The sequence below is a fragment of the Ranitomeya imitator genome, chromosome 1, assembly GCF_032444005.1.
Source record: "Ranitomeya imitator isolate aRanImi1 chromosome 1, aRanImi1.pri, whole genome shotgun sequence".
Classification (NCBI taxonomy): Eukaryota; Metazoa; Chordata; class Amphibia; order Anura; family Dendrobatidae; genus Ranitomeya; species Ranitomeya imitator.
Window position 1 is genome coordinate 371,716,905 of NC_091282.1, and position 19,489 is coordinate 371,736,393.

Sequence of the window (19,489 nt, forward strand, 5' to 3'; positions counted from 1 at the left end):
GCAGTGGGTGCCACTCCAATGCTGATCGGCAGAAAAATCATATAAAACGAAAAATAGGATAGGCACGTCCAAGAATAAATAAAATCTTCAAACTTTATTCCACAATGGTTATCAGATTAAAATCAACATGCTGATTGTGATAAAAAACACTCTAATACGTTTCTGGCACTAGTTGTGCGCTGGGTCATTACACCTTTAAACTAAGACCACGTTCACACGTTCAGTATTTGGTCAGTATTTTACCTCAGTATTTGTAAGTCAAAACCAAAAGTGGAACAATCAGTGGAAATGTATAATAGAAACACGTCACCACTCCTGGTTTTGGCTTACAAATACTGAGGTAAAATACTGATCAAATACTGATAGTGTGACTGTGGTCTAAGGGCGCAACTAGTATAGATACTCTATGACTAAGGGCTCAAACCCATCACTGTGAAAAGAAAAGGTCCGATTTTGGTCCAGAAATGTGGGACGATTGTCATGTGATTATCAGGCAAATGCCATGCAAGTTTGAACACCTAGCCTCCGATTTACATGCGAATGCGATCTGATTATAAAGCGATTTTTAACATGAGCTTTTACATAGATCCATTCTCTATGTAATTTACACATAGTTTTCCAAGGAAATATTCTTCAAGATTATATATATATATATATATATATATATATATATATATATATATATATATATATATATATATTGTGACAAAACACTCTGGGATCGCCTTTGCTGGGGTCAAAGGACACGTGGTTTGTGCATTGAATCTGAGGCGTACAGCAGGTTTCTGAGCAGGCTGACCTCAGGTCAGATTTATTAACGTGAAAGCAACACAAAAAACAAAACATAAAAATAAATCCTAGCCTGTCCGGCACTAACTAAACAAATACGTTGCTATCTCAACAACTGGGGGGGCTTCTCCCACCCAGCTAACATCATACAGATCTTGAGCAGAGCTCTTCACTCACGTTTGTCTCACACAGGCAGGCAATCTGTGTGCCCCAGGCAGACACTGGAAACACCCAGCTGGTCATCTTTTATTCCTGCAATCATTAACCCATTAGCACCCTGAAGATACTGAGTGGCCTAATTCACATAGGACAAACACCTGGGCGAGATATACCTGCCTCCATCTACCACACCAGCATGAGTCTTACATATCCCCCCCCCCTTGCTCAGACCACTCCGGTCGAGCAAGAACACTTTTGAAACAGTGCACTCGGGATAGGGCATCGGCGTTCCCCATCTGCACCCCAGGTCGGTGCTCCACCGTAAAAGAGTAAGCCTGCAGGGCAAGGAACCACCTGGTTACCCGACTATTACGGTCCTTGTGGAGGTGCATCCACTTGAGAGGGGCATGGTCTGTGACCAGCCTAAACTTCCTACCAGCCAGGTAATACTTGAGGGAGTCGAGAGCCCATTTAATGGCTAGGCACTCTTTTTCAACCACGGCATACCTCTGCTCATGTACATTCAGTTTCCGACTGAGATAGAGGACCGGGTGTTCGACTCCGTCCCTCACCTGGGAAAGTACAGCTCCGACACCAGTATCAGAGGCATCAGTTTGTACCACAAACTCGCTGCTGAAATCAGGAGTCACTAGTACGGGCTGAGAGCACAAAGCCCGTTTCAGGCTGTGGAAGGCCTCTTCAGCAGCTGAGGTCCATTTTACCATGACGGAACCCTTCCCCTTGGTAAGATCCGTCAAGGGAGTAGCCATGGCTGCAAAATTGGGTATGAACCGGCGATGATAGCCGGCAATCCCCAGGAAAGCCTGCACTTGTTTCTTGTTCACTGGTTGTGGCCAGCCCTGAATTGCCTGTATTTTGTCGATCTGGGGTTTAACTACTCCTCGGCCAATCACGTAGCCCAAGTATCGGGCTTCTTCAAGCCCGATGTGGCATTTCTTGGGGTTTGCCGTTAAACCTGCATCTCGCAGGTCATCAATCACGGCTTGTACCTTCTGTAGATGAGTTTCCCAGGCCATGCTGTAAATTACGATGTCATCCAGGTAGGCAGAAGCGTACTGTCTGTGAGGCCTCAAGACTCGATCCATCAATCTCTGGAACGTTGCGGGAGCTCCGTGAAGTCCAAACGGCATATAGACATACTGGAACAGACCTTCCGGTGTAGCAAATGCCGTCTTCTCTCTGGCCGCCTCGGCCAGAGGAATCTGCCAGTACCCCTTTGTTAAATCCAGGGTCGTAATGTATCGGGCTTTACCAAGCCGGTCGATCAACTCATCGACCCGGGGCATAGGGTACGCATCAAATTTAGAAACTGCATTCAGTTTCCTAAAGTCATTACAAAACCGGATGGAGCCATCCGGTTTAGGTATCAACACAATTGGACTGGACCAGGCGCTGTGTGACTCCTCAATGACTCCTAAGTCCAACATTGCCATCACTTCCCGGGAGACGGCTTCACGGCGGGCTTCCGGAATCCGGTAGGGCTTCACATGAACAGTGACGCCAGGCTCTGTGACAATCTCATGTTTCACCAACTTCGTCCGGCCAGGTTTTTCGGAGAAGAACTGTCGGTTCTGTAACAAAAATTGCTTAACCTCAGATTTTTGTCGTTCTGAGAGAGTCTCAGCAACCTGCACCTCTGGTACAGTAGGTGAACAAACCGGACGGGGCAGATCCGCCGTTAGGGCAGAGCGGTCTTTCCAGGATTTTATCAGATTCACATGATAAATCTGTTCCGGTTTTCTCTTACCCGGCTGGTACACTTTATAGTTCACTTCACCAACTCTTTCTCGGACCTCAAACGGGCCCTGCCATTTCGCCAGGAATTTACTATCCACCGTAGGGATTAGGACCAACACCCTATCGCCGGGTGCAAATGTACGGACCTTAGCGCCTCTATCATAACTTTGCCTCTGGGCTCCCTGGGCCTGTAACATATGGTCCCTAACAATGGGCATGACAGCGGCAATACGATCCTGCATTTGTGTTACATGGTCGATCACCGTTTTAAAGGGAGTGACTTGACCTTCCCAGGTTTCTTTTGCGACGTCCAGCAGTCCCCGGGGACGACGGGCGTACAACAGTTCGAAAGGCGAAAATCCTGTGGAAGACTGGGGAACTTCCCTAATGGCAAACAGCAAATAGGGTAACAAGTAATCCCAGTTCTTCCCATCTTTGTCTATCGCCTTCCGGAGCATCTGTTTTAAGGTTTTGTTGAAGCGCTCAACCAGGCCATCTGTTTGAGGGTGATAGACAGACGTACGCAACGGGTCTATTTGTAAGAGCCTGCAGAGCTCCTTCATTACCCTCGACATAAAGGGAGTCCCCTGGTCGGTGAGTATCTGTTTTGGAATTCCCACCCGACTAAACACTTGTACCAATTCCTTGGCGATCGTCTTGGTAGCTGTGTTACGCAAAGGGACGGCTTCCGGGTAACGAGTGGCATAGTCCACGATGACGAGGATATGTTGGTGCCCACGTGCGGATCGGGGAAGGGGCCCAACCAAATCCATCCCAATTCTCTCAAAAGGGACCCCGATGATAGGAAGGGGTACCAAAGGGCTACGGAACTGAGATTTAGGGGCCGCGATTTGGCACTCTGGACAGGACTCACAATAGTTACGCACATCACAATGTATTCCAGGCCACACAAAACAATGCAATATCCTTTCTGTGGTTTTCTGTACCCCCAGATGTCCCCCCATTATATGTCCGTGGGCCAAATCCAGTACCTTCCGCCGATAAGGTTTGGGTACCACTAACCGTTGCACTGTGTCTTCCCCTTTTTTTTCTACCTGGTAGAGCAAATCATTTTCAAGAACCATATACGGGTACGCTAGCCTAGTGTCAGGTTCTACGGGTACCCCATCTATCATTTTTACATTTTTCCTAGCCGGAGTCAAGGTAGGATCTTTCATTTGCTCGCTGTGGAAGTCATCCACCTGGACTCCCAAATCTGGCAGGCAGGGTGCCGGATGGCTGTCTGCCTCCGCCTCTCGCTGAGGTTCCTCAGTTTCCTCTGTTTCCCCCGCCATGACGGAGAAGGGGTACTGAAGGTTAGATTCACTAACCTCCCCAGCAACATCTTCCTGTGGGGTCTCCTCTAGGGACTCGGGACCTCCAGATGGCATGGGAGAAGATTCACGGGTACAGCTACCGTGAAGGAGCAACTGATTCTCCCACAACTGCCAGAAATAGGGAAAATCCCTGCCCAGGATTACATCATGTAACAATGCGGGAACGAGTCCCACTTTGTGCTGCACTGACCCATAGGGAGTAGAAATCCATATGACCGCTGTTAAGTACGAGCGGGTGTCACCATGCACACACGTCACAGAAAACTTGTCAGACGGACCAGATGGAAGTGCCACTAGACTAGCTTTCACCAGAGTCACCACACTTCCAGAGTCTAGTAATGCCACAACATTTTTCCCATCAACAGATAATTCACACAGGTGTTTCACTGTATCATTTTGACCCGCATTCACACTCACTAGCTGTGTAACCAAAGACATGCGTTTTCTAGAGTCTATAACATCGCACTGCATGGGTTCAGCGGTAACAGGACAGTTCGCAGAAACATGACCCTTCTCATGGCAGCGGAAACACCTAACAGGTCCCCTACTGAGACCACCGTCCAATACTCTTGGTCTCGGAGTGCGAGCAGTCCCGGACTCCTCCCCCACAGTTTTAAGCGATTTTCCTTCACCCGTGGTCCCTGGAACAGTCTTACCGGTTCCACGAGGAGGAGGCACAGACCGGGGGTTGGCGGTGTCATCGGGAAGTCCTTCTGCCACGGAATAACGCTCGACCAACTCCACAAGTTGATCCGCTGTCGTGGGATTTCCTTGGCTTACCCATCTTTTCAGCGCTGGGGGTAGTACTCTCAGGTACTTGTCCAGGACAACCCGCTGGATTATTTCGGGTATTGTCAGTACCTCAGGTTGCAGCCATTTCTTTGTCAAGTAGATCAGGTCGAACATCTGAGACCGCGCTGGTTTATCCTGCTGGTATGTCCACTGATGTACCCTCTGTGCACGGACAGCCGTCGTCACACCCAGCCGGGCCAGGATCTCAGCTTTCAGCTTCTCAAAGTCCTGAGCGACCTCCGGGTCCAAATCATGGTAAGCTTTTTGGGCCTCGCCGGAGAGAAACGGGGCAATCAAATCGGCCCATCGTGCCTTCGGCCACTTCTCTCTCAATGCCGTCCGCTCAAACGTTGTCAGATATGCCTCGACGTCATCTTCTGCAGTCAGCTTTTGCCAGTATCGACTCACATGGATCCTTCTGGACTCTGCTTCCGGGTCAGCGTCAGGCATGCTCACCAGGCGCTGCGCCACCTGTTGGAGAAGTTGGCGGTCTGCAACCGTCATGTCCAGTAACTCCTTCAGCTGTGCGGCCATAAAGCGATTAGCTTCGTGCTGTGCGGCAGTGGCCTGCTGCTGTACGGCAGTGGACTTTACTAAGGCTTTCACCACGTCTTCCATGCTGTCGCCTGTGCCACGGTATGCCCGCGTTCTCCACCACAATGTGACAAAACACTCTGGGATCGCCTTTGCTGGGGTCAAAGGACACGTGGTTTGTGCATTGAATCTGAGGCGTACAGCAGGTTTCTGAGCAGGCTGACCTCAGGTCAGATTTATTAACGTGAAAGCAACACAAAAAACAAAACATAAAAATAAATCCTAGCCTGTCCGGCACTAACTAAACAAATACGTTGCTATCTCAACAACTGGGGGGGCTTCTCCCACCCAGCTAACATCATACAGATCTTGAGCAGAGCTCTTCACTCACGTTTGTCTCACACAGGCAGGCAATCTGTGTGCCCCAGGCAGACACTGGAAACACCCAGCTGGTCATCTTTTATTCCTGCAATCATTAACCCATTAGCACCCTGAAGATACTGAGTGGCCTAATTCACATAGGATAAACACCTGGGCGAGATATACCTGCCTCCATCTACCACACCAGCATGAGTCTTACAATATATATATATGAGATTAGATAGATATACAGATACTGTAGATACAAAAAGATATATATAAATATGTGAGTGAGATATAAATCAGTCCTTTGTGTGTGTAGTTTACTGTACATGTTTTCTTTTAGTAAACAAATTTCTTTCTGGAAAAAATGGCATGGGGTCCTCTGACTTCTTATTAACCAACAGAGTGAAAGCAAACAGCCGGGGGCAGATGTTTATAGCCTGGGAAGGGGGTAATACCCATGGAACTTCCCAGGCTATTACCATCAGCTCACAGCTGTACACTTAGCTTTTCCTGGTTATTTAAATGGAGGCCCCCCCCCAAAATAAATGACGTAGGGTCCCCCTATAGTTAATAACCAGCAAAGGCTAGTCAGACAGTTGCCAGGGAAGGGAGTAATACCCATGGAGCTTCCCAGCTTATTAATATCAGCTCACAGCTGTATACTTAGCCTTTCTTGGTTATTAAAATGGGGGACCCCCTAAAAAAATTATGTAGGGTCCACCTGTATTTAATAATCAGCAGAGACTAGGCATACAGCTGCGGGCTGATATTAATAGCCTACGAATATGGTTTTATTATTACTATCTATTCTATTCTGTTGGGTCATGCTGTCATTTTTTACGATACGCGGCAGATGAATTACCAGCTTTTCAAAGGATATCGGTGTGTAGAAATCAGACAGCACTCACATGCTCAGAGTGCCGTGCAATTTTTTTTCTTGCACCCATTGACTTGCATTGGCGAGTCTCATCCGAGATATGAGGATAATCGCAGCATTCTGCAATATATATATATTTTTTTTGTCAGTCCAATACTGACTCCGAAAAAAAATCGCAGATGAGCAGGGACTTATTGAAATATAGCCCTCTCCAAGGACAGAAATAACTTAATAGAACCAAAAAACAATTATATTAAAATAGATAGAAACAAAAAAACTTTTGTCTGTCTGAGGTATAGCCATCAATTCAATGAAAAAAGAAAAATCATGCATAAGTGTCTACCCATATTATATGATAATGACAGGAATAAATATTGTATCTAGTCATGCCCCCACCATCGGAAATGCATTATCTCCAGGATTATTTTTATCCAGATCACCTAAAGTTAAAGTTCAAGGGGTTTTATAAATGCAGGACAAATAAGTGTAAAACGCGTAAATACGCACAGGTTACAAAACTGTTCAAAAATGATGATGAGACTCAAACTTATAATATTAATCAATTTATTAATTGCAATTCAACAAATGTTGTGTACCAAATGCAGTGTACTACCTGTTATTTAATGTACGGTATGTCAGATGTACTACAAGAAAACTTAAAACTCGCTTATCAGAGCACAGTAGAGATATAAAGAATAATGGTAGTTCTGCTCGAAACATATCCATGGCTGCAAAGCATTTCATTTCACATCACAATAGCAATATTTCATCTCTATCAGTCTCAGGTATCGAACAACTAAAAAACTCTAAGAGGGGGGTGATATAAAAAGATGCCTATTAACGCGAGAGGCATTCTGGATCTACAGTTTAGGAACGAGACACCCAAATGGTTTGAACAAGAAAAATGAAATTATGTTTCATTACTGATGAGGATTTTACATATCATATATGTTTTTAATCAACTGTTACTTTCTACAGCATTTTGGCACACTGTGTTAGCGATCAAATGTGTAATTTTGAGGACCTTGATGTGTTGAATCACCTGACATAGTGCAATCATTTGTTTGAGTGCAATTATTTTTGGTTCATACAATTTATAAGACCTGCTTGCTGTCAAAGGAGTTTAGCTTTGACAAAGATCTATAAGATCGAAACGCGTCGCTGGATTGTCAGTGCCTCATGTGCACATCCATTATTCTTGAGGATCAAGCCAAAAATCATGTTTTAATTTGTCTACAATAAAGAATTCATTTTAAGGAGCTGGAACACCAATCTTCATTTCTGCCGTTTCACGTCGAGTCTGGACGGAGTTCCGAGCACCTGTGGCTGTTGGTGAGCCGGCTGGGGCTTGCAGACCCTTTTTTCTTTGTTATATACTCATTGACTAACATTGGTCAGAGTGCAATACGATTTTTTTTAATTGGATTGCACTTGTCCGTTTTTCTCTCGGATGAGCATGAGCCCTAGGGGCACAACTAGTGCCAGAAATGCGCCTAAGTGTTTTTTCACAATCAGCATGTGGATTTTAATCTGATAACCATTATGGAACAAAGTTTGCAGATTTTATTTATTCTTGGACGAGACTAGGCTATTTTTTTTTCTTTTAGAAAACATACTGCTTCCATTTGGTTATAAACTGTAGATTTTGTTCATAGGGGGAGTGCTGGCTAAAGCAAGAAAACCAAGAATTTGATGAAATCTACCACCCCCAAAGTCGATGCTTCCTCTCCAACCTTACAAAGGTGACAATTACAGAACTGATTGACTCCTAAATGGCAAACGTAATCGCATGCCATGGTAACAATATAATCACTTATATAAAAATAATATGGTGCTGCTGGCAAGTAACAACTTATGAAATCAGACAGATGTTACAGATTCCTATCTGAAATGTCCCTTTTATATATATTTAATAGGAAATGAAGCATGAAAAGGTAAAAGGACGCTGTTATCTGCATCGATGCCTAGCTCCAAACAATTTCCAGATTAAAGTTCAGGGTTCAGAATGGACAGACTGCCCGGCTGGAAGGAGGATAGAGGTACTGAACAGCGAAATGAGATATAATGATTTAGTAACCCTACATGCACCTGCACAGCCCCTTATTACAGACTGCCCGGCTGGAAGGAGGACAGAGGTACTGAACAGAGAAATGAGATATTTGTTATGACCTGGTGGTCAGGACAATAATGGACCTGGTGGTTAAGAGCACACGGAATGACCTGATAGTTACTGATAATAAGGACGAGCTCTGGGACGTGGGAACTCTGCTGACCGCAATCCCTAAACCTATCAAACACACTAGAAATAGCCGTGGATTGCGCCTAACGCTCCCTATGCAACTCGGCACAGCCTAAGAAACTAGCTAGCCCTGAAGATAGAAAAATAAAGCCTACCTTGCCTCAGAGAAATTCCCCAAAGGAAAAGGCAGCCCCCCACATATAATGACTGTGAGTAAAGATGAAAATACAAACACAGAGATGAAATAGATTAAGCAAAGTGAGGCCCGACTTACTGAACAGACCGAGGATAGGAAAGGTTACTTTGCGGTCAGCACAAAAACCTACAAAAAAGACCACGCAGAGGGCGCAAAAAGACCCTCCGCACCGACTCACGGTGCGGAGGCGCTCCCTCTGCGTCCCAGAGCTTCCAGCAAGCAAGACAACAAATTAAATAGCAAGCTGGACAGAAAAATAGCAAACCAAAGAAATACAAGCTGGAACTTAGCTTCTGATGGGAAGACAGGTCACAAGAACGATCTAGGAGTGAACTAGACCAATACTGGAACATTGACAGGTGGCATGGAGCAAAGATCTAAGTGGAGTTAAATAGAGCAGCAGCTAATGAATTAACCTCGTCACCTGTGGAAGGAAACTCAGAAACACCCACCAGAGGAAGTCCATGGACAGAACCAGCCGAAGTACCATTCATGACCACAGGAGGGAGCCCGACAACAGAATTCACAACAGATATTATAATGATTTAGTAACCCTACATGCACCTGCACAGCCCCTTATTACAGACTGCCCGGCTAGAAGGAGGATAGAGGTACCGGACAGATAAATGTGATGATATAATGATTTAGTAACCCTACATGCACCTGCACAGCCCTTTACTACAATCTGCCCGGCTAGAAGGATAGAAGTACCAGACAGATAAATATATTATAATGATTTAGTAACCCTACATGCACCTACACAGCATCTTATTACAGACTGCCAGGCAGGAAGGAGGATAGAGGTAACTGACGGATAAATGTGTGATAATGATTTGGTCCCCCTACATGCACCCGCCCTTATTACTGAGCTGCATAGCCTATGTTGGTCTCTACATGTACAGATCTATTTTCTCCTGGAAGCAATGCTCTGTACATCTAGTGTCTGCTGGAGCATGTTACGATCTTCTTGGTCAGATTTGCACAGATTTAATACTTGTGCACAGTTGCTTTTTAAACACTATGGAAACACATCTGTACAAATTCAGAAGTAAATTACCCATAATATATGAAATGCGAACACTTTGTTATATGCTTTGTGTTATTTTTCTTCTGCGTAGCTACACAACAAATGATGATAAAACCGGAGTACAAGAGTGGCAGGCTGGTCTTTGCGGTGCCAACCGAAACAGACTTGTGCTCGCATATCCCTAGTCTTCTGTCAGTAGGAGTCTTGATACCAGTGTGAACCCAGCCATGATTGCTATTGCTGATCAATGGGGTTCTGATTGCTGCAATCCCTTCAGATCAATAACAGGGCTCTTAAATGCCCTCTCTAAATGGAGCAGTGGCTGTGCTTGCGTGTCTCTGCTCCCTTTAGGCTAGGTTCACATTAATACAGATCTTTCGATAAAGAATCTATTTTAGAAGGGCTGGTAGGACTCTGAAGCCCTAAGTGCTGTGCATCCTTTCTTTTAGAAGTAATGGTACGTGAAAGAATAATTAAAGTGAAATATTCTCCAAGAATACACTCGGATTTATGTACACAACAATGGTGCAATAATTTTTCTCAGCTATTATGATAGGCTAACTGCTGTTCAAATTGTATCGTTTGGTTCATTTTCTCTTCTTGAAGGTTAAAGGTTTTCATGGAGCTTTACTTTGCCCTGATGGAAGGCTCTGCTTAGGATTTGACCATCCACTCTCCCCAACCTCTGTTTTCACCACAACTCCCCTCTACAGCCTATTTTCTCAAAGACCTAGCCAAGAAATAAGAGTGCAACTAACAATTGGGAAAAATCAAAAATGGACAACAAAGATGAAGAAAATGCTAACAGAAGAAGTCCTAGGAGTTATAGCTCAACATGCTGGAGTTCAAAGGTAATAAGATGTGATAGAGGGATGGGATTACATTCTATTAACCCCTTCGCGCCACGCGCCGTACTAGTACTGCGCTGCCGGCACTGCATTTGTGCCAGCAGCAGTACTAGTACGGAACACCGATCACCGCGGTCTCGCGCTGAGCGCCGCGGTGATCGGGTGCGGGTGTCAGCTGTATATAACAGCTGACACCCCGCAGCAATGCCCACAATCGGCGCTATCGCCGATCGCGGGCATTTAACCCCTCTGATGCCGCTGTCAGTAGTGACAGCGGCATAGAGGGGGATCGCGCAGGGACGGGGGCTCCCTGCGCTCTCCCACCGGAGCAACGCAATGAGATCGCGTTGCTCCGGTGACCCGGAAGGAGTCCCCGGATCCAAGATGGCCGCCGGACTCCTTCCGGGTCATGAAATGACCTGGCTAGCCGGCGCCTGCTGAGAGCAGGCGCTGGAAAGCCAGCTAAACTGCCTGTCAGATAGTTGATCTGACAGTGTGCTATGCACAGTGTCAGATCAACGATCTGATCTAATACAGAGATGTCCCACCCTGGGACAATGTTAGAAAGTAAAAAAAAAAAAAAAATAGAATGTGTAAAAAAAAAAAAAAAAATCCCCAAATAAAAAAAAAATAATAATTTCCCAATAAATCCATTTATTTATGTAAATTAAAAAAAAACAATAAATGTACACATATTTGGTATCGCCGCGTCCGTAACGACCCGCTCTATAAAACTATCCCACTAGTTAACCCCTTCAGTGAACACCGCAAAAAAAATAAATAAAAAACAAGGCAAAAAACATTGCTTTATTATCATACAGGCGTACAAAAAGTGGAATAACACGCGATCAAAACGACGGATATAAATAACCATGGTACCGCTGAAAACGTCATCTTGTCCCGCAAAAAAAAGCCGCCATACAGCATCATCAGCAGAAAAATAAAAAAGTTATAGCTCTCAGAATAAAGCGATGCAAAAACAATTATTTTTTTATATAAAATAGTTTTTATTGTGTAAAAGCGCCAAAACATAAAAAAAATTACATAAATGAGGTATCGCTGTAATCGTACTGACCTGAAGAATAAAACTGCTTTATCCATTTTACCACACGTGGAACAGTATAAACGCCCCCCCCTAAAAGAAATTCAGGAATTGCTGGTTTTTGTTCATTCCGCCTCCCAAAAATCGGAATAAAAAGCGATAAAAAAATGTCATCTGCCCGAAAATGTTACCAATAAAAACGTCAACTCGTCCCGCAAAAAACAAGATCTCACATGACTCTGTGGGCCAAAATATGGATAAATTATAGCTCTCAAAATGTGGTGATGCAAAAACTATTTTTTGCAATAAAAAGTGTCTTTTAGTGTGTGACAGCTGCCAATCATAAAAATCCGCCAAAAAAAACGCTATAAAAGTAAATCAAACCCCCCTTCATCACCCCCTTACTTAGGGAAAAATAATAAAATGTAAAAAAATGTATTTATTTCCATTTTCCCATTAGGGCTAGGGTTAGGGCTAGGGTTTCAGTTATAATTGGGGGTTTCCACTGTTTAGGCACATCAGGGGCTCTCCAAACACGACATGGCGTCCGATCTCAATTCCAGCCAATTCTGCTTTGAAAGAGTAAAACACTGCTTCTTCCCTTCCGAGTTCTCCTGTGTGCCCAAACAGTGGTTCCACCCAACATATGGGGTATCAGCGTTCTCAGGACAAGTTGGACAACAACTTTCGGGGTCCAATTTGTCCTGTTACCCTTGGGAAAATAAAAACATAGGGGATAAAATATCATTTTCGTGGAAAAAAAATATTTTTTATTTTCACGGCTCTGCGTTATAAACTGTAGTGAAACACTTGTTGGTTCAAAGCTCTCACAACACATCTAGATAAGTTCCTTGGGGGGTCTAGTTTCCAATATGGGGTCACTTGTGGGGGGTTTCTACTGTTTAGGTACATCAGGGGCTCTGCAAATGCAACATGACGCCTGCAGACCAATCCATCTAAGTCTGCATTTCAAATGGCGCTCCTTCCCTTCCGAGCTCTGCCGTGCACCCAAATAGTGGTTCCCCCCAACATATGGGGTATCAGCGTTCTCAGGACAAGTTGGACAACAACTTTTGGGGTCTAATTTGTCCTGTTACCCTTGGGAAAATAAAAACGTGGGGGCTAAAATATCATTTTCGTGGAAAAAAAATATTTTTTATTTTCACGGCTCTGCGTTATAAACTGTAGTGAAACACTTGTTGGTTCAAAGCTCTCACAACACATCTAGATAAGTTCCTTGGGGGGTCTAGTTTCCAATATAGGGTCACTTGTGGTGGGTTTCTACTGTTTAGGTACATCAGGGGCTCTGCAAATGCAACATGACACCTGCAGTCCATTCCATCTAAGTCTGCATTTCAAACGGTGCTCCTTCCCTTCCGAGCTCTGCCATGCACTCAAACGGTGGTTCCCCCCCACATGTGGGGTATCAGCGTACTCAGGACAAATTGGACAATAACATTTCTGGTCCAATTTCTCCTGTTACCATTGGGAACAAAAAAATTGCGGGCTAAAACATCATTTTGTGGAAAGAAAAAATGATTTTTTAATTTTCACAATGCTACATTCTAAACTTTAGTGAAACAATTGGGGGTTAAAAGTGCTCACCACACATCTAGATAAGTTCCTTAGGGGGTCTTCTTTCCAAAATGGGGTCACTTGTGGGGGGTTTCCACTGTTAAGGCACGTCAGGGGCTCTCCAAATGCGACATGGCGTCCGATCTCAATTCCAGCCAATTTTGCATTGAAAAGTCAAATGGCACTCCTTCCCTTCCGAGCTCTGCCATGCGCTCAAACAGTGGTTTATCCCCATATATAAAGTATCGGCGTACTCAGGACAAATTGCACAACAACTTTCGGGGTCCAATTTATCCTGTTACCCTTGGGAAAATAAAAAATTTGGGGCAAAAAGATCATTTTTTGTGAAAATTAATATAAATTTTTTTTTACGGCTCTACATTATAAACTTCTGTGAAGCACTTGGAGGTTCAAAGTGCTCACCACACATCTAGATTAGTTCCTTAGGGGGTCTACTTTCCAAAATGGTGTCACTTGTGGGGGTTTCCACTGTTTAGGCACATCAGGGGCTCTCCAATCGTGACATGGGCTCCGATCTCAATTCCAGCAAATCTTGCATTGAAAAGTCAAATGGCGCTCCTTCCCTTCCGAGCTCTGCCATGTGCCCAAACAGTGGTTTACCCCCACATATTGGGTATCGGCGTACTCAGGACAAATTGTACAACGACTTTTGTGGTCCAATTTCTCCTGTTACCCTTGGTAAAATGAAACAACATTCAAAAAATTCCTGTGAAGCACCTGAAGGGTTAATAAACTTTTTGAATGTGGTTTTGAGTACCTTGAGGGGTTCAGTTTTTAGAATGGTGTCACTTTTGGGCATTTTCTGTCATATAGACCCCTCAAAGTCACTTCAAGTGTGAGGTGGTCCGTATAAAAATGGTTTTGCAAATTTTGTTGCAAAAATGAGAAATCGCTGGTCAACTTTTAACCCTTATAACGTCCTAACAAAAAAAAAATTATGTTTCCAAAATTGTGCTGATGTAAAGCAGACATGTGGGAAATGTTGTTTATTAACTATATTATGTGATATAACTCTCTAATTTAAGGGCATAAAAACTAAGAGTTTGAAAATTGCTACATTTTCATTATTTCCGACAAATTTTTGTTTTTTCACAAATAAATGCAAGTCATATCGAAGAAGTTTTACCACTATCATGAAGTACAATATGTCACGAGAAAACAGTGTCAGAATCACCAGGATCCGTTGAAGCGTTTACTAGTTATGACCTCATAAAGTGACAGCGGTCAGAATTGTAAAAATTGGCCCTGTCACTTAGGTGAAAACAGGCTTTGGGGTGAAGGGGTTAAATTGACGCAATTAGGTAACAATATTTTACTATTTCCTTCCATAAAAAACAATTTTTTTTGACAGATGCATCCTACAAGTTTCCACTGAGTTGGACAAAGACTTATCATTTCTGCTAATGGTGGGAGAACCAAACAATTGCCCCCCACATCCCACTGGATCTTCACCGCATGCAACAATTATAAATCTCATAAATAATCCTGTAACATATGAGTCCCCTCAGTTTTCCACCATCACCATCAGGTAAGGAATATAATACTAAAGCTCAACTAAACTAAACTTAAATGTAGAGTTTTGTATGTGACCTGTTAGTGAGACATCTACAAGACATCAAGCTAATAATCAGACAGAATGTATCTGGACTATTAAATAAAAGAAATATACTAAACAATCATCTGTTGGTTCACAAGACACAATCTATAGCCCCATATGCATCTAAACAACACCATACACATTAACAGCACCGGAACCCATTAATATCAGTAACATATAATAATAATAACGTGCATTTGGCCACGGATAATGTCGGAGAAGAATTACCTTTTTGCTCTCTTGGTAGATACAAGTGCTTCTCACAAAATTAGAATATCAAAAAGTTAATTTATTTCAGTTCTTTAATACAAAAAGTGAAACTCATATATTATACAGAGTGATCCAATTCAAGTGTTTATTTCTGTTAATGTTGATGATTATGGCTTACAGCCAATGAAAACCCAAAAGCCATCTCAGTAAATTAGAATCCTTTATAACACCAGCTTTAAAAATGATTTTAAAATCCAAAATGTTGGCCTACTGAAATGTATGTTCAGTAAATGCACTCAATACTTAGTCAGGGCTCCTTTTGCATCAATACGGCGTGTCATGGAGACTATCAGCCTGTGGCACTGCTGAGGTGTTATGGAAGCCCAGGTTGCTTTGATAGCACTTGTCACTTTACTCACCTGTGGTTGCACTAGTACAGTAGCATTATTCATCATGATGTACCATTGAGTATTTACATTATTATGCTGATCTCTCTATATACCCCCTTTAGTAATACAGTGGGGCAAAAAAGTATTTAGTCAGTCAGCAATAGTGCAAGTTCCACCACTTAAAAAGATGAGAGGCGTCTGTAATTTACATCATAGGTAGACCTCAACTATGGGAGACAAATTGAGAAAAAAGAAATACAGAAAATCACATTGTCTGTTTTTTTTATCATTTTTTTGCATATTATGGTGGAAAATAAGTATTTGGTCAGAAACAAACAATCAAGATTTCTGGCTCTCACAGACCTGTAACTTCTTCTTTAAGAGTCTCCTCTTTCCTCCACTCATTACCTGTAGTAATGGCACCTGTTTAAACTTGTTATCAGTATAAAAAGACACCTGTGCACACCCTCAGTCTGACTCCAAACTCCACTATGGTGAAGACCAAAGAGCTGTCAAAGGACACCAGAAACAAAATTGTAGCCCTGCACCAGGCTGGGAAGACTGAATCTGCAATAGCCAACCAGCTTGGAGTGAAGAAATCAACAGTGGGAGCAATAATTAGAAAATGGAAGACATACAAGACCACTGATAATCTCCCTCGATCTGGGGCTCCACGCAAAATCTCACCCCGTGGGGTCAGAATGATCACAAGAACGGTGAGCAAAAATCCCAGAACCACGCGGGGGGACCTAGTGAATGAACTGCAGAGAGCTGGGACCAATGTAACAAGGCCTACCATAAGTAACACACTACGCCACCATGGACTCAGATCCTGCAGTGCCAGACGTGTCCCACTGCTTAAGCCAGTACATGTCCGGGCCCGTCTGAAGTTTGCTAGAGAGCATTTGGATGATCCAGAGGAGTTTTGGGAGAATGTCCTATGGTCGGTTGAAACCAAACTGGAACTATTTGGTAGAAACACAACTTGTCGTGTTTGGAGGAAAAAGAATACTGAGTTGCATCCATCAAACACCATACCTACTGTAAAGCATGGTGGTGGAAACATCATGCTTTGGGGCTGTTTCTCTGCAAAGGGGCCAGGACGACTGATCCGGGTACATGAAAGAATGAATGGGGCCATGTATCGTGAGATTTTGAGTGCAAACCTCCTTCCATCAGCAAGGGCATTGAAGATGAAACGTGGCTGGGTCTTTCAACATGACAATGATCCAAAGCACACCGCCAGGGCAACGAAGGAGTGGCTTCGTAAGAAGCATTTCAAGGTCCTGAAGTGGCCTAGCCAGTCTCCAGATCTCAACCCTATAGAAAACCTTTGGAGGGAGTTGAAAGTCCGTGTTGCCAAGCGAAAAGCCAAAAACATCACTGCTCTAGAGGAGATCTACATGGAGGAATGGGCCAACATACCAACAGTGTGTGGCAACCTTGTGAAGACTTACAGAAAACGTTTGACCTCTGTCATTGCCAACAAAGGATATATTACAAAGTATTGAGATGAAATTTTGTTTCTGACCAAATACTTATTTTCCACCATAATATGCAAATAAAATGTTAAAAAAACAGACAATGTGATTTTCTGGATTTTTTTTTCTCAGTTTGTCTCCCATAGTTGAGGTCTACCTATGATGTAAATTACAGACGCCTCTCATCTTTTTAAGTGGTGGAACTTGCACTATTGCTGACTGACTAAATACTTTTTTGCCCCACTGTACATGAATTTAATCATTTTTTGCAAATCTACTTTGTGATACAGCATCATGGTTTTAGTAGATAGTCTGGGTTGGGCTTCACATGCATTATACCCTATTTTAGTATGTTTACTGTTCTTTTTTTGGTAAGTATTGATAAATAAAATTGATATATTGTAATATTTGGGTTTCCCACTTTTTCTTCTTTTTGGTTATTACGCATTGTGGGAGTGCTCACTACAAGTAACGTTTGGTCATATATAGATGTTAATTATAATCTAGAACGCAGCGATTACGCTAAATACGCTGCATCGAAAAGGCTAATATTCCTGATCGTGGGAACGTGCCCTAAGGTTGAATACATGCAGTGTATACACTTTTTTTTGCCAAATACAGGAGTGGATTCACTAGGACTGGGAAATAAAAAGTAAGGACATAATACAGTAAAATAGTTGAATCAATGAGATTCTATGAGACTGTATGGGTACACATATACAACTCTGGATAGTAACTATCACCTAAACATGTTGCACATACGTGATATTGCCACAACTCAGACACAGGGCTAACTTTTCTGAACTACTCTTCCAACAAGAAGAGGCACCTCCTCATTATGTTTTTGCAATAAGAGACTACCTTGACAACACACTCCCACTGCACTGAATTGGATGACGAATCGGCATTGAATGGCCACCACATTCACCAGACAACACTAATGGACATAATTTGTTGGGGTGTAGTAAAGAAAACGATTTTTGAGAATAAGTCAAGAATTGATGTAGATCGGAATTTATGTGGAACGGTGTACCGGGACAGGTTGGGAGAATGTTGCAATGTTGATGGAAAATATTTTGAGCAGTTACAAGATGAAATTGTGTTAAATGTAATAAAATGCGTATGTGTTATGATTACCCATATAATCTGTTTTGATAAAGGTCTTTGATTCAACAGTATGGCTACTGTTGGGCCACACTGTATCTTACATATATATGCATCCTGTTGGATCTACTTTTGGCTTGGCTTAAAATACAGCAGTAAAACAGCTTGTGAAGCCAGGCTTAGATTTACAGCACAGCTTGAAGAAGTGGATGGCTTATCGCTAACGTTTCTGCTGGATGGAATCTGGCCACACTTTCCAGAACTGGGCAAAGCATTTATGTAGAGCTTTTGCCTACAGACAGCAGAAATACAAGCTGTAATGTAGGCTAGGTTAAGAGGTTATGCATATCCATCTTATTACCTAATAACCCGATTTTTACTTCCACAGGATCTTGTCCTCTGGCTCTCATAACAGCATTCTCGGTCATCTTGGGCTAATTGGTGGCTGCCTTGGGGTCCTACTTTGTGCAGTGCTGATTCTTGCCGTCTCCTGGTGTAAATACAAGGCTAGAGTCTTGCAAGTAAGAGACATTTATCACTCACAGCCCTGAAGACGCTATACAAGGAATGATTCATTCCTGAATTTACTTCATAGCAGGCATGAAGAGATTTTTTTCAATTTTATCCTTTTTAAAAGAAAGAAATTTAAACTTCTGGAAATGAGAATTTAACTTATATATATTTTTACACCAAAGTGATTAAGCTTTGTGACAATTTCCAAATAAATGCTTTCAATTTTATAACCCCCTTCACGACATGCGCCATACTAGTACTGCGCAAGTCGTGTCTCCCCCTTTTGATGTGGGCTCCGGTGGTGAGCCCACATCAAAGTCGCAACATGTCAGCTGTTTTGCACAGCTGACATGTGCGCGCAATAGCGGCGGGTGAAATCACGATTCACCTGCCACTATTAACCTGTTAAATGCTGCTGTCAAACGCTGATAGCGGCATTTAACTACCGCTTCCGACCGCGCGGCCGGAAATGAGCGCATCGCCGACTCCTGTCACATGATCGGCGATGCGTCAGGATGGTAACCATAGAGGTCCTTGAGACCTCTATGGTAACTGATGCCGGCCTGCTGTTAGCGCCACCCTGTGTCTGATGATCGCTGCTATGTAGCTGAGCCGATCCAGTTGTGCCAGCTTCT

General features: G+C 43.2%; 1 protein-coding gene across 2 annotated transcripts in view; it reads left to right on the plus strand.

Moving 5' to 3' along the window:
* CIROP (ciliated left-right organizer metallopeptidase) overlaps window positions 1-19,294 on the plus strand; it is a 38,985-nt gene extending 19,691 nt beyond the window's left edge. For both annotated transcript variants that reach the window (XM_069761634.1, XM_069761624.1), the window contains exons 11-15: window positions 8,268-8,354; window positions 8,529-8,651; window positions 10,681-10,925; window positions 14,912-15,088; window positions 18,730-19,294. In XM_069761634.1, the coding sequence (XP_069617735.1) occupies window positions 8,268-8,354; window positions 8,529-8,651; window positions 10,681-10,925; window positions 14,912-15,088; window positions 18,730-18,892 (795 nt within the window). In that variant the 3' untranslated portion in view covers window positions 18,893-19,294. The remainder of the gene's footprint in view (window positions 1-8,267; window positions 8,355-8,528; window positions 8,652-10,680; window positions 10,926-14,911; window positions 15,089-18,729) is intronic.
* Window positions 19,295-19,489: the final 195 nt, after the last annotated feature.